The sequence below is a fragment of the Pongo pygmaeus genome, chromosome 11 (assembly GCF_028885625.2).
Source record: "Pongo pygmaeus isolate AG05252 chromosome 11, NHGRI_mPonPyg2-v2.0_pri, whole genome shotgun sequence".
NCBI lineage: Eukaryota > Metazoa > Chordata > Mammalia > Primates > Hominidae > Pongo > Pongo pygmaeus.
In genome coordinates this window covers 127,624,941-127,640,610 of record NC_072384.2, presented here as the reverse complement: position 1 = coordinate 127,640,610, position 15,670 = coordinate 127,624,941, and the positions used below count along the sequence as shown (strand labels likewise).

Here is a 15,670-nt window from a genome sequence, read left to right as displayed (position 1 = left end):
TACTAAAAGTACTCTGAACAATTGCTTTAATGGAGCCAGATTTCAAAATGTTATCCTAACAAGTAAATAGTTGGAGATTTTAGAATTTTTGTATTGTTTGAAGTATAGTAATGCTATGTTTGACCACATGGTTCAAATTAGTACTAATAGCATCCTTTTATGGCCACTGCTAAAACAAATTACCTCCACAATTTGCTGTTATTTTCATACCACAAATAGGTTAATCTTTGACAAGTGTATTTTATCCTGTTCTGTTAATATAATGCACATTTGTTGTGTTACTTTCTCAGAAAAACCGCTTATGATCAGACAAAGTAGCTGAAACCTGACATGCAAATTTGAGTGACCCTGGGGAACAGGAATTGTGCTGCTAGGTTTGAATTTATTGTTGGAGAGAGGTGAAGTCTTTCTAGTTTGGAAGATCCAGTAATATAGTCACTTAAGATTCCTTTAGTAGCTCCTCCAAATAGTCAGATTAAATGTGTGTGCCTTCCAAGAAAACACTGATGTCCTTCCTTCCCAGTGTGAAATTCCACGATAGTTCTAATCATGCTAGTTTCCACCTCAAATTTCAAAGCAACTTATGCATAATTACTTATTGTATCTCATTTGTTTTTACTCTTTCCATTGTAGAGGTGGGAGTGTTGGTATTGCCTCTAAGTTGTTGTTTTTTAAAATCTGGAAAATAACTATAAAAGAAATAAAACTTATGGCTGACCAGTGTGATAGGTCCTAAGAGAGAAATGGTGCAGACATTTGGATCACCACTGCAACCAGTGGTTGGTGTCTGCAGAACCAGCCACTTCTCTGCCGCTATTGGGAAGTGGTTCCTTTTCAGGCACTGTAACAGGGACAAGAAAAGAGAAGATATAGTATTAATTCTATTTTCCCATTAAGGTTTGCATGATGTGGGGCCACCTGGTCCAGTGGGAATACCTGGGCTAAAAGGGGAGAGAGGAGATCCTGGGAGCCCAGGAATCTCTCCTCCAGGTCCTTATGGAGAAAAAGGTCCCCCAGGTCCCCCAGGTAAGCTGCAGCATGCTTTGCCCTTCCTTCAATAACTAAACCAAAACCTTCCAAATGCAATGAGGATAACATGTGAACATGTCTCTTCTTAGGGAGATCAGGACCACCTGGTCCTGCAGGTGCCACAGGAAGAGCTCCTAAGGACATTCCTGACCCGGGTCCACCTGGAGATCAGGGACCTCCTGGTCCTGATGGCCCAAGAGGTATGAGAGAATCATGACAAAGGATGGCAGTGCTTCCTTTGTTAGATGCTGCCGGCTCTGGAGGAATTCTGCCAGAGAGTGGCAGAATAGAAGCACTGAAGCAGCCCCCCATCAGCTTGGCAGGTGGATAAGTGGGACACAGTTAGGGTGGGACTTTGGGTAGTGGTGGGCTCTCAGGACCATATCCAGGACCAGGACTTGGCCCTCTCTTCTATTTCAGCTCTGTTAGACCCTCTTCTCTTCAGGGTAGAAATTGACAAGCAAGTGTTTCTCATCACCAGCTTGATGCTGACCAAATGTCTTCAGAAGCGGGTGGCAAGTGGGAATTGCACCCTCCTTGTTGATTTCTAGTAACTGTCACATAAACCACTGGCACTAGCCCAGGGTGACAGGATGCAGGCCTGTGGCACACAGGAAACAGTCTCTTCATGTGCTGCTGACAGTACATGTTGTTTCTTTCATCACTTCACAGGGACAAACTTTGGTAAGGAAAGATGTTGGAAGTCATTACTAAGCTGACCAAGTAGGTTTGGGCTAGAGCTGGGTTGGGAGTTGGGAGAAGAGTGTGGCTCCGTGTGGTATCTTGCTAAATGCAGGCAATTGTATTCATACAAGCTCTTAGAACTCTTCCATAAAGACACATGCCCATCATCTTTGAATCTTTAGGATTTTAGGGATTGTACACTGAAAATAATAAAGCTCTCAAAAGTGTGCTAAGAAGTACAGAAGCTAAGTAGGAATATAATTGGGGTCAATTTATTCCTATTTGTGGAAACTTGTTTTCCATTAGGATTATAAATTTAATCGAGTGAACATTCCTTTCCCACCAGACGTATTTCCTCAAATGCCTGTCTATCTGTCCATCAATCTATCCATCCATCCATCCATCCATCCATCCATCCATCCATCCATCTACCAATCTATCTATCCATTCATCTGTCTGGTATTCTATTCATCTATGCATTAATCCATCCATCCATCTATCTTATCTATCCACCCAACCATCTATCCACCTATCCATCCATCCATTCATCTATCTTATCTATCCATCCAACCATGTATCTACCTATCCATCCATCCATCCATCCATCTTATTAAAGCAGTGAGATGGCAATGCAAACAAAAACCCAAAACGATATTTTCAACAAGAATGACTTTGAAGGGAAGAAAGGTTTTGCTTGGGTTCATTTTGTCTAACAGTTACCAACCCATTATCTACACTATCTCAACTTGGTATTATGATCCATTTTATTTCATTTCTGTTATCACTGACTTTCTTATTCTTCTAATTCTCTTCATTCTTTGCTTGCAAATCATTGCATTGTTTTTCTTCAGAAGCTGTCAAGCAGCCGGTATACACATTTGTCTTTGACTAAAAGAATATTTTTGTCTCTTCTCTGTGGTCAGGAGCACCTGGGCCTCCAGGCCTCCCTGGGAGTGTTGACCTTCTGAGAGGGGAGCCAGGTGACTGTGGTCTACCAGGGCCACCAGGTCCCCCTGGCCCACCAGGCCCTCCAGGATACAAAGGCTTTCCAGGATGCGATGGAAAAGATGGCCAGAAAGGTATGAATGTTGTTCCATTAAGTAGTATGTGAACACCTTGGTTATCTTGCCCTTGAGGGTCTGGGTACTTTGCCGCCATTTCTGTTTCCTATGCAAACAAAGTGACTACTTTCCAAAATGTCCTTATTTCCCTAAAGAGTCCTGAAGTTTGCGTCAAAGTTGGACAAGTAAAAGGAAGAAACACAGGTTCATCTTTAGCCCCTAATAATACTCTTGATAATCTTCCAGGCCAGAACTGAACAGTAGAAATGTAATGCAAGCCACATGTGCAATTTAAAAAGATAGTAGACACATTTTAACAAGTAAAAACAAGTGAACTTTCATACTTTATGTGATTTAACATAATATATTTAAATATTTTTATTTTAACATATAATTAATATACATTTATCACATAAGATAATTGAGCTGATTGTGCAAACCTAGTTCCTTTTGCAAATAAGCCACTCCTTCTTCCTGCTTTTGAAATCCCATGTGTGTTCCATGCTGACAGCACAGCTCAGGTTGGACTGGCCACATTTCAAGTGCTAACTAGCCGTGTGTGGTTAGTAGCTTCTGTATTGGACAGCTTAGTTTTAGACTGCTGACTTTGCTTTTTTATATTCATGCAAATATCCCCAATCACTGAATTTCCCCACTATTTGATGTTAAAATATTATTTAAATTAATTTTTATCCAACTGCTAATATTTGGGGAGATCAGTTTTTGGTCACCAGAATTTCAGAGAATTTTTAGGTTCAAAGAAGCTTTTTTTTGAAAAAAGATGACTAATGAGTATCCATTTTAACTCCCCTATTTCATAAATAAGGAAGCTGGATATCAGAAAGGCAACAGTTGAAATTTGCAAAAGGAGCCCAATAACGAGCACCTTGCCTGAGTTCTGAACCAAGTGTGAAATAAGGCAAAAGATTAGGTCACAGATAAAAATCACTGTGAGGCTGCCATGCCCATAGTGCAAATGGCATCTGTGGAATTGTGCAGTGCACAGCCTGTACAGCAGTATGGAGCAAGCCTGTTCATCTATATTAGCAATGAAATCAATTTTAGAGAATGTGGCTCAAATCTACGGGTAAGTAGGCTTCCAATTATTGAACTTCAAAATTGGACTGACGTGCTAACACTCTAGTCACCAAGAGGAAGGAGGAAGGGGCTGGTTAACACTCCTCCTCCTTAGTTACCCTAGGGAATAAATCTCTACCTGGACATGAAGTTCAGGACTGAGGAAATAACACACCATATGAATACCAGTGATCTACATAAGAATACACAGGGAGTTAGAAATATTGGTGGAACCACTAATCATGCTTCTTGACTCCCAGTCCAGAGAATATAAAGGCCAAACAGTGCTTTACTATAAAGAGAGTGAGTTTCCTCAGTTTACCTTTTATGACTTACACAGTGACAAATATCTGTTAGGCACCTGCAGGAATATAGCAGTGAACAAATTTAAGTAGAGTTTCTAATCTTATAAGGACAGAGTTTCCACCTGACTCAGTGGTTCACACTTATAATCCCAACACTTTGGGAGGCCAAGGCGTGAGGATCCCTGGAGGCCAGTATAGTTCAAAACCAGCCTGGGCAACACAGTGAGACCCCCTCTCTACAAAAAAATTAAAAAATTATCTGGGCATGGTGGTGTGTGCCTGTAGTCCCAGCTACTTGGGAGGCTGAGGTGAGAGGATCCCTGGAACCCAAGAGTTGGAGGCTGCAGTGAGCAATGATTGTGCCACTACACTCCAGCCTGGGTAATGGAGCAAATAATAATAATAATAATTTCTTTTATAAAGAGCATAGTTTCATGGAAGACAGACTTGCACATGAAGGGATATGTCAGTTTAAATCCAGTTAAGTGTCCTGAATGAAGAGCTTATCAAAAAGCAACTAAACTTCAGTTGGGATTCCAGGAAAGGCTTCCCTGAGAAAGTGAGACTGGGTCTTAACTCTAAAACATGAGGAAGACATCATGGATGTGGAAGAAGTAAAGGAACATCACGTATGAGGAACTGAACTGTTGTGCCTAAAACTAAGAGAGTGAGGAGGAGAGTGGTTTGAACTCGCCTGGGGAGGCACGTTGTTCCCGGATATTGAAAGCTCTTTCCTGATTTTCCCTTCAGTTCCAGTCCTTTGTCTCCAGAGAAAGTTTAGGGTTATAGGACTTCTTTTCATTGTAATTTAGTCTTGCCTTGATCACGGAACCATTTCCTTAGTTCTTTTGGCCGATCATGTGTTTCCTAAAGAGGCAACCCGTCTAAGCCTCACAGAGGAAAGCGAGGCTAATCTTGACTCTCAGGCTAGCTATGCCCTGCGTTTTGTTGGAGTAAATCTCTGAATTCAGTCTCTCAAACTGTCATTGTTTTTACCTTGTCTCATTCCAGTGCCTTCATTTTTATGTTTTGTTTTTTTTTAAGGACCAATGGGATTCCCGGGGCCGCAGGGACCACATGGATTTCCTGGGCCACCTGGAGAGAAGGGTTTACCTGGACCTCCAGGGAGAAAAGGGCCCACTGGTCTTCCAGGTGAGCCTCCAACCTACATACAGCATTTTGTTTAAACATTTACTAAAATGATCATCATTCAGAAAGTAGTTAATATTCTGAATTACTAGCACATTCTTATTATTTAAGCCCTTTTCTTATATTAAGAGTACATTTCTTTCAGGCCACACTACAAAGTCTCATGTTTGGTAAAGTAATAATTTATTGTCAGAATGAATAAGTTTGAAAATTAGGAGTTGATTTTTTTTTACTTTATTTTTAAATTTTTTTTCTATATATATATATTTTTTATTATACTTTAAGTTGTAGGGTACATGTGCACAACGTGCAGGTTTGTTACATATGTATACATGTGCCATGTTGGTGTGCTGCACCCATTAACTCATCATTTACATTAGGTATATCTCCTAATGCTATCCCTCCCCCCTCCCCCGACCCCACGACAGGCCCCGGTGTGTGATGTTCCCCTTCCTGTGTCCAAGTGTTCTCATTGTTCAGTTCCCACCTATGAATGAGAACATGCGGTGTTTGGTTTTTTGTCCTTGCGATAGTTTGCTGAGAATGATGGTTTCCAGCTTCATCCATGTCCCTATAAAGGACATGAACTCAAAAAAAAAAAAAGGAATTGATTTTATATACACTTTTTTTTTTTTTTTTTTTTTTGAGACAGTCTTGCTCTGTCACCCAGGCTGGAGTGCAGTGGTGTGATCTCAGCTCACTGCAGCCTCTGCCTCCTGGGTTCAAGTGATCCACCTGACTCAAACTCAAGTAGCTAGCTAGGATTACAGGCGTGTGCCACTGCACCTAGTTAATTTTTGTATTTTAATAGAGACAGAGTTTCACCACGTTGGCAAGGCTGGCCTCAAACTCCTGACCTCAGGTGATCAGCCCACCTCAGCCTCCCAAAGTGCTGGGATTACAGGCGTGAGCCACTGTGCTTGGCCCACACAGACTGTTTCTAAGGGAAATAAATATGTGTTCCTTCATGCAAGAGGCAAAGACTGATTTGATTATTATTTGTTAGGATCATATATTCAATTCCGATCCCTGAATTTTCATTGATTTTCCTAGATGTTTCATTTAATTTTTTTCTGTAAATTCCATTCGTTCCTAGGAAGGGAAAAAGCTATTCAGTTTAACTCTATAGGCAACACTTTTTAGCCATGGGGTCAAATTACGACAAGGAAGAGTTGGGGAGAGAAGGGGCAAACAGACATGCGTATTTGAGATGGGCAGAAGTAATATCTTTCAAGATCCTAAATCAATATTATGGTAATGTGGCATCAGTTCAGAATATTTCACAGTGTCCTAAATTAGCACTCTAGTCCAAAGAATAAATAAATAGCACTGGTTTATGATGTATCATAGTACAGGAGGAACAAGGGCTTATATGTTGATTCCTTTTTTTTTTTTTTTTTTGAGACGGAGTCTCGCTTTGTCGCCCAGGCTGGAGTGCAGTGGCGCGATCTCGACTCACTGCAAGCTCTGCCTCCTGGGTTCATGCCATTCTGTCTCAGCCTCCTGAGTAGCTGGGACTACAGGCGCCTGCCACCTCGCCCAGCTAATTTTTTTGTATTTTTAGTAGAGACGGGGTTTCACCGTGTTGGCCAGGATGGTCTCGATCTCCTGGCCTCGTGATCCACCTGCCTCGGCCTCCCAAAGTGCTGGGATTACAGGCGTGAGCCACTGAGCCTGGCCTATATGTTGATTCTTTTCATATTTCCTTTCTATGCATACCCTATACTTGGCAAATTAATATGAAATTTTCAGAAGCTTTTAAATGGATAGAATTCCTACGTGCATTAAATTAGGGGCTATTTGCCATAAGAAATCAATTATAATTTTATATTGCTCAAGAGAGTTTCATTTCAAGTCATTCTAGAGATGAAAACTCCATTACTACATCATAGCTGCTCCTGTCAGTCACATTGATGTGGACTTTTTATGTAAATAAGATGCTGCCATTCTGCTTGTCATTGATGCTGCCTCAAATTATTATGTATGTTCTCAATCTATTTCATTTTTGTCCTAATCCACAAATTTAAAATCTCTTTCCACCCTGTGAAAATCATGGACTGGCCTTGTTTGTTGTCTTTGGATCCCTCTAGGTCCCAGAGGTAAGCTTTGCTATAAAATTGGTATTTTTCCCTCACTCTGGTTTCTAGTCATTTCTGTACTTGTCCTTTTTCCTCTGTATGTGTGAGCTAAAGTTTGTTACATTTTTATAGATGGGGTGCCGTAAGGATATTAAGCTGCAGTGCTTTGCTTCCTTGTTACAGATATAGTAACCTCATATTAGAGCATCCTAACACTCAGCCTCATTATCGTCAAGGCTGTGTAGATCCTTAGCTTATATAGCTTATATAGTTTCAATTTGGGCATGAAGTATATGGGCTTTCTCTGTCAAAGGCTATAGTACATACCAATGTAAGTTCCTTTTTTAAATTCTACAATATAAATACATAGAGCATCCCTAAAATAAATGGTATATACAACATTAAAAAATGGGGCCTCACCTCCCAGTAGGGGGCTGTGACAAGCCTTTCCTATCACACCCTGAAGTCCATTTTCAAGGAGCACATTTCTTTGTGTATTAAAAGGAAAATGTTCACTTAATGCTCTGCGATGCAAAAACAATGTGTTATTTTATGCCTGGCGTTTTCAAAGAAAATAAAAAGCATTTCTCAAAAGAGAAAAAGAAAAATTGTGAATGCCTGCATTTGTTCTTTCCAGGCCTCTGTTATTAGTCCTAATGAAAATTGCTGTGAATACAGATACCATGTATAATTTTTAAGGTCTTTAGAAGAGAGGCCTCAGCTCCTCCTTTTTATTTTTCTGTTTCTGACTTATTAAAAAGTAAAGAAAAGCAAAATCAAAAATGTAAAAAGTCCTGGTATTTTCAATGTTTATATTTAAAAATCAAACTGTATTTGATGTTTTCAATCCTGTCTCTCTGATTGTATGTATAAAGTCATTTCAAGAGAACATCAAAATTCTAAATGCGAAGCACCAGCCACATGCTCTCACTTTCTGAACTCCGTTCCCACTGGGAAGGGCCAGACATTACTCAGGGAAAACAGAAGATGCCTCTATGCATCTCTCTCAAGTCACCCATAGTAGAAAAGCCAAGTTTTACATTAAATTGTACTTATTATAAAAATACATTCGGCCCTGTGTTGCTTGTGGTTTTATGCCATATTTTACACGGGGTTAAATTCCAAATAGCTCATAAGAATTCCACGTCATTTTACACAGGCCTGGTAAGTATTAGGAGACTAAAATTTTGTTGTTATGCCACATTTTGTTAAGGATTTTCTTACTGCTTTATGATTGATGTTCCTGAAATTATTTCACACTTTTGCATACATTTGAAGAACACCATAGCTAATCAGATGATATCTTTTATTTTTATTTTGTTTTTTTGGAGACAGTCTTGCTCTGCTGCCCAGGCTAGAGATCCCACCACTGCACTCCCAGGTTCAAGCAGTTTTCCTACCTCAGCCTCCCAGGTAGCTGGGATTACAGGCATGTGCCACCACACCTGGCTAATTTCTTGTAATTTTAGTAGAGATGGGACTTCGCCCTGTTACCCAGGCTGGTCTTGAACTCCCAAACTCAGGCAGTCCACCCGCCTCGGCCTCCCAAAGTGCTGGGATTACAGGCGTGAAACACCATGCCCGGCCAGATGATACCTTTTAAAATATGTTTCATTTCTTAGAATTTGTTACCCAGATATTGAGAGTTCCTGATGCAGTCTGATGAGGTGGTTAAGAACATGGGTTTGGAGCCAGAATGCCCTGGATTGCAGTCCAGACTCTGCCATGTGTAAGCTGTGTCACCACAGAAGTGTCACTTATTTGCCTGAGCCTGAGTGTTTTTTTGTTTGTTTGTTTTTGAAACAGAGTCTTGCTCTGTCACCAGGCTGGAGTGCAATGGTGTGATCTTGGCTCACTGCACTCTCCACCTCCCGGGTTCAAGCGATTCTCCTCCCTCAGCCTCCCAAGTAGCTGGGACTGCGCACCACCACGCCCGGCTAATTTTTGTATTTTTAGTAGAAACAGGGTTTCACCATGTTGGCCAGGATGGTCTCAATCTCTTGACCTTATGATCTGTCCATCTTGGCCTCCCAAAGTGCTGGAATTACAGGCATGAGCCACCGCGCCTGGCCAAGCCTGAGTGTTCTTGTCCGTACCCTTCTCATAACAGTAGCACATAACACAGTCTTGTCAGGAGGATTTAATAGTAAAAGCATTCAGCACAGGGCCTGATACATGATAAAGCATTCAGTGAGCCTTAGCTGTTATCATTATTGTTCAGTGTTATTATTTCTTATCCCTGTGTAATGTTTGCAGGATGACTGAATGAAGCTTTAGAAAAAATGTCTTAAAGATGTGAAGGTAAAAGAAAAAAATGTCACATCTTTAGTATAGTGGTTTTCTTTTTTCTTTTTTCTTTTTCTTTTTCTTTTTTTTTGAGACGGAATCTTGCTCTGTCACCCAGGCTGGAGTGCAGTGGCACGATCTCGGCTCATGCAACCTCCATCTCCCGGGTTCCAGTGATTCTCTTGCCTCAGCCTCCTGAGTAGCTGGAACTACAGGCACGTGCCACTACACCCAGCTATTTTTTTTTTTTTTTTTTTAGTAGAGATGGGGTTTCACCATGTTGGCCAGGCTGGTCTCAAACTCCTGATCTCAAGTGATCCACCCACCTTGGCTTCCCAAAGTGCTGGGATTACAGGTGTGAGCCACCATGTCCAGCCTGTGTTTTTCAAAGTGAGATTCCCAGATCAACGCCATCAGCCTCCCTGGGAACATGTTAGAAATGTACATGGCCCCCACTTCAGACCGCCTGACTCAGGAATTCTGGTTTCTAACAAACTAGTGACACGATTCTGATGTGCTACAGTCAGAATTATAGCTTTCCAACGGTGCTTTTCAGCCCTAATGGACACTGGAATCACCGTGGGAGTTAAACAAACAAACAAACCAAAAACTACTGACACCCAGGTCCCACCCCCAGAAATTCCTATTTAATTAGTTTAGATGGGGCCCCAGTATTCATAAGTACTTTTGAAAAGCTCACCAGCTGAGTTTATTTTGCAGCCAATGATGAGGACACTGCTTAGGCCACATCCTATTATCAAGTAAATCAGTATTTCTGGGAGTGGGACCCAGACATCAGTATATTTCCATGACTCCCCTGAATAAGTCCAACGTTCACTCGAGGTTGAAAGTCACTGCTTCTGAGCCTCTAGCAATCCTGAAATTCTATGTGAGTGACTGACACTATGGAAACCCATGTGGCTGCAGTGTAGAGTAAGGACTCAGGGACACATGAAGCTGAGCTTTAGGAACCCACCAGTCCCTCTTGCAATGCTACCTGTGGCTGCTACTCCAGTAAAACATGGCCCAGAGATTGGGCAATCCTGTGAGGGTTATCATGTTGCTGCATCATCCGACCTTCACTATTTCATACTTCTGCTTCCTCTGATACTCCATTCACTCATTCGGTCAGCCTGACATTCTGGAATTTTTTCATGTACCCTCCAGGGCATCAGACAAATTCCTGCCTTCATGGAACTTATACTGGATTGTTGAATCTTTACAAACATTTATACTGAATTTTGTACTAAATTTGTACTAAATTTCAGTATAGTGTCAGAAGTCCAACTTTAACCAGAGACTGTAGAAGGAGCTTGTTCATAAGCACGTGCATCCATTACACAAGCGGTGATTCCAATTTCAGGTGAACCAGGGCCACCTGCAGATGTGGATGACTGTCCCCGAATCCCAGGCCTTCCTGGGGCACCAGGCATGAGAGGACCAGAAGGAGCCATGGGGCTCCCTGGAATGAGAGGCCCCCCAGGACCAGGTATGAGCCACATGCTGATTGTTCATTATTTTCATGATATATTGCTGAAATGAAATTCTAGGTGTTTTATTTTGTAGCTTTTTATATGGAGCCTAAACAACTAGTGAGGAGAAAGCATGTCTTTCCCTTTGCGATTTGTTTCTACCTTGATCCAAAGTACATCAATCATGGGCTAACTGGATCCACACATCCCTTCTATTATTTTATTTTATTTTTGAGATGGAGTCTTACTCTGTTGCCCAGGCTGGAGTGCAGTGGCGCCATCTTGGCTCACTGCAAGCTCCGCCTCCCGGGTTCACGCCGTTCTCCTTTCTCAGCCTCCCGAGTAGCTGGGACTACAGGCGCCCACCACCACGCCCAGCTAATTTTTTGTATTTCTAGTGGAGATGGGGTTTCACCGAGTTAGCCAGGATGGTCTCCATCTCCTGGCCTCGTGATCCACCCGCCTCGGCCTCCCAAAGTGCTGGGATTACAGGCATGAGCCACTGTACCTGGCCCATCCTTTCTATTTTTATGTGGAACTCCTACTTAAATCTTTCATTCTTGGCCAGCTTTTGGATGTGGAGTTTTGAAACCTCTTAGCACAACACAGTAGATGTTCCATTAACAGTCATTAATAGCTGCCTACTTGATTTTGAATTAAAAACAATTGAATTGGGGCTTGGTGGAGTGGAAACAGAGCCTGCAAGAAGGAAGAAGGAGCTGTTAGAGGAGGGATGGGGAAAAATAGGGTCTTGCTGTACGTTTTGGCAGTTACTACATGGTTAATCCCTAGAGCATTGCTCAGTAACTGCGGGGGTTGCAGGATCCTTATTCAAGTATTTAAGCGAAACCATTCTTTTAAAAAGTGTTCTCCATTTAAAAAGTGTTCTCCAGCCAGGTGCGGTGGCTCACGCCTGTAATCCCAGCACTGTGGGAGGCCGAGGCGGGTGGATCACCTGAGGTCAGGAGTTTGAGACCAACCTGGCCAACATGGTGAAACCTTGTCTCTTACTAAAAGTACAAAAATTAGCAGGGCTTGGTGGCGGGTACCTATAATCCCAGCCACCTGGGATGCTGAGACAGGAGAATCGCTTGAACGGGGGAGGCAGAGGTTGCAGTGAGCTGCACTCCAGTCTGGGCAATAAGAGTGAAACTCCACCTCAAAAAAAAAAAAAAAAAAAAAAGAAGAAAAAAAGTGTTCTCCAAATGGTTTGTTTTCTTTCCACATATCCCCACTGCATTGGGTAATTTACAAAGATATTAGGGAACCCAGGGCTGGGCATCTAGAATTCACTGTTCTCTTTAGACCCATTGATAGTAGCTATGAGTCTAGAAAACTCATGAGCAAATTCTTTGAAAAGGAGGAACCAAGATGTTCTCTCTCCTTTCACCCCCCCCACTGCCCCACCGTGATTTGGACTTTTTTGGTTCAGGGACACAGTAATTGGAAGCAGAACTGAATTTTGTACCACTTGTTTTACTTGTGGTTCCCCAAAACCAAGAAGTTAAGTGCCCAAGAGATGTTCCTCTCAACAGGAGTCAGACTCATTCTTAGGTGGTGACCAAAACAGCCCTGGAGCCTTCCTCAAATTAATTTGGGTTTTCGTTGTGTGTGTTTATTGCATTGCATCTGTGTTTGTGCACCAGGTTAATTGGGTGTTGGTTGTAGCAACTTCTTTTAACGGCCCGTGAGAACTGGGAATTGGGCCAGTCTTTGTTTAACTCATCTTTCTTGATACTCCTTGCATACATAAAGTTCTGTCAGTCGGTATTACTAGTCACTCAACCTCATTTTAAAACCAAGCTGCCTTGTTATGTATATATTTGCAATATCCAGAGCTGGGTCCCTCCAACTTAAAAAAATAACTTCCAAGTTGAAGATGTGACCTATAACTGGGTTCTGCAAATTCAATTCAGTAAGTACTTCCAGACTCCCTCTACTCTTTGTAAAGTATGCTACTAGGTGGTGTGGGTGATACAAAGATGAGTAAGATGTGTTTTCCCCCTCCAGGGTCTCATAATCCCATGAAAGAAATAGCCAGCAGAATATAAATAAGTTAAAGTAATGGTAGATTATTACACAATTCATGTTAAAAAGGAGTTGCAGGCCAGGTGTTGTGGCTCATGCCTGTAATCCCAGCACTCTGGGAGGCCAAGGTGGGCAGATCACCTGAGGTCAGGAGTTTGAGACTAGCCTGGCCAACATGGTAAAACCCCGTCTCTACTTAAAATACAAAATTAGCTGAGCGTGGTGGCAGATGCCTGTAATCCCAGCTGCTTAGGAGGCTGAGGCAGGAGAATCGCTTGAACCCAGGAGGCAGAGGTTGCAGTGAGCTGAGATCGCACCACTGCACTCTAGCCAGGGCAACAAGAGTGAAACTCTGTCTAAAACAAAACAAAACAAAACAAAGAGTTGCAAGTCAAGGGTATTGGGAGAATGGGATGGTGAGAGGTTAATTCCAGTGTGGAGAACTACAGGACTGCTAGGACCCCAGTAAGAGCTGGTATTTGACCAGAGCCTTAAGGAAAGGTTGGGCTTTGAGGAGCCAGAATTGTTCAACAGAGAGATGGCAGGAGCACAGACTGGGCTGGTTGGCCTAATAACCAGGCATCTAGGAGTTAGCAACATCCTTGCTACTGTAACTGTGGTCCTGGTCCAGCAACTAGCAGCAACTTTGGTCCCGCCCCAGACCTACAGAATCAGAATCTGCATTTTAACAAGGTCCCCAAAATAGTTGCATACATATTCAAATTTGAGACGCCCTAACTATTATATGAATGCACTCCTTAAAGATTCAGCTAAGAGTAGAACATTTCTTAGCAAGGCAATCCTAGCTGCAGGTTAAAATCACCTGGAGGATCTTGAAAGAATATTGGTGCCTGGGCCTCATCTCAGACCAATAGAATGTGGAAGGTGGCAGAGCCTGAATGTTAACATTTTTCAACGCCCCCCAGGTGACTGTAGCAGGCAGCCGAGGTTGAAATGCACTGCTCCACCTCAACATCAAAATTGAGGCCAGAGGGATGGTTGGGGTCACCCACTGTGGTGGCTTTAAAAAAATAACCAAAGAAAGTAACTAGGAAGAGAAAAATATGTGAATGGGTTAATTCTTTACACTGGAACATGATAGTTATCTTTGACATGAACAAGAACAAGATTCTCTCTCCATAGACTATGAGCTTCTGAAAGATGGTCTAGTGCTTATGTGGCCCAGGTGTGCTTGCCTGTGATGTCTAATTCCCCTGACTTAGGGTTTCATGGGCTCATCCGCTGCACATGGCCATAGGAGGGCCTTCCCTGGGTTCCTGTGCCCTCTCTTTATTGGAGCCACTGACCCTGCCTGCTGGAAGTGGGGACACTCCAAGGCCACCTCTCTAACACCTACATGATTATGATGTTTTTAAAAAAGTGCCCCATCTTTCTGGTGAAGCATCGCCTTCTCTTCCTATGTTCTCACCATGTGGCCCAGCTTCCCTGGGGCTCCTTTTTGTCCTGTGCACCCACTCCCAAGCCCTTGCTTTCTTCTGGGGCCCCTCTTCTCTGATAGGAGCCTCTGGGTTCCTGTTACAAAGGACCTCTCTTCCCTGCCATGTATTCCTCAGCCTTGTCTATGCCCGCTGGGCACACTGGCTGTATTGGTCATCCTGTCCAGTTACTAAAGAGTGACAGGTATATTCTAAGGGCCTAATGCCAAACCCTGGCTGACCTGGGCCATCTGTAGGCCATGTTGCTCATTCTCTAACATTTCCTGAAGGCATTTTTTTCAGCAGGGTGTGAGGGGCCATATATACCACTCCAGCCTGGGCAACAAGAGCGAAACTCCATCTAAAACAAAACAAAACAAAACAAAAGAGTTGCAAGTCAAGGGTACCGGGAGAGGTTAATTCCAGTGTGGAGAACTGCAGGACAGCTAGGACCCCAGCAAGAGCTGGTATTTGAGCAGAGCCTTAAGGAAAGGTTGGGCTTATATACCACCACCACATATACCACCCTCAAGATTGGGTGCCGAAAAGAAATGGCTGCCACTAGAAAGAACAATGTTCACTTAAAATGATGTTGTTGGTATCTTCCTGTTTTCCCTTCAGAATCTTCTCTTTTCTGCTCCTCTACCTCCTCCTCCCCCCCACCAGCCTCAAGTAGACAAAAAAGACAACTACTGAGTACTCTGCTTAATTCCTGGGTGATGAAATAATCATCAGTACAACAAACCTCCATGACATGAGTTTACCTATGTAACAAACTTCACACGTACCCCTGAACCTAAAATAAAAGGTAAAAAAAAAAATTTAAAAATCTTTTCTTTCATTGCTAAGCTGATTTTGTAACCATGTGCTACAGCTGAAACTTACATAAAAATGAACAAACTTCTGGCTCTTTCCTGCCCAATATGGGTGGATGACAGCCACACGAAGTGGGTCGATTAGTCCACCACAGGAGGCCTAACGCTCTTCTACACACAGATCTCTTTGATCTACAACTTTTCCTTCCAGGGTGGCCCTCAAAGGCTGAAGCTTCCTACAGTGAACTCA

At 42.6% G+C, this 15,670-nt stretch overlaps 1 protein-coding gene across 6 annotated transcripts in view; it reads left to right on the top strand.

Annotated features, from left to right (window-relative positions):
* Positions 1-15,670, top strand: part of COL4A4 (collagen type IV alpha 4 chain) — a 156,814-nt gene that overhangs the window by 124,653 nt on the left and 16,491 nt on the right. For 5 of the 6 annotated variants that reach the window (XM_054479332.2, XM_054479330.2, XM_054479329.2 and 2 more), the window contains 5 exons: positions 898-1,026; positions 1,119-1,229; positions 2,637-2,792; positions 5,201-5,308; positions 11,033-11,158. In XM_054479332.2, the coding sequence (XP_054335307.1) occupies positions 898-1,026; positions 1,119-1,229; positions 2,637-2,792; positions 5,201-5,308; positions 11,033-11,158 (630 nt within the window). Of the gene's footprint in view, positions 1-897; positions 1,027-1,118; positions 1,230-2,636; positions 2,793-5,200; positions 5,309-11,032; positions 11,159-15,271; positions 15,372-15,670 lie in introns of those variants that run through there. The other variant, XM_054479335.2, reaches the window with a different exon arrangement.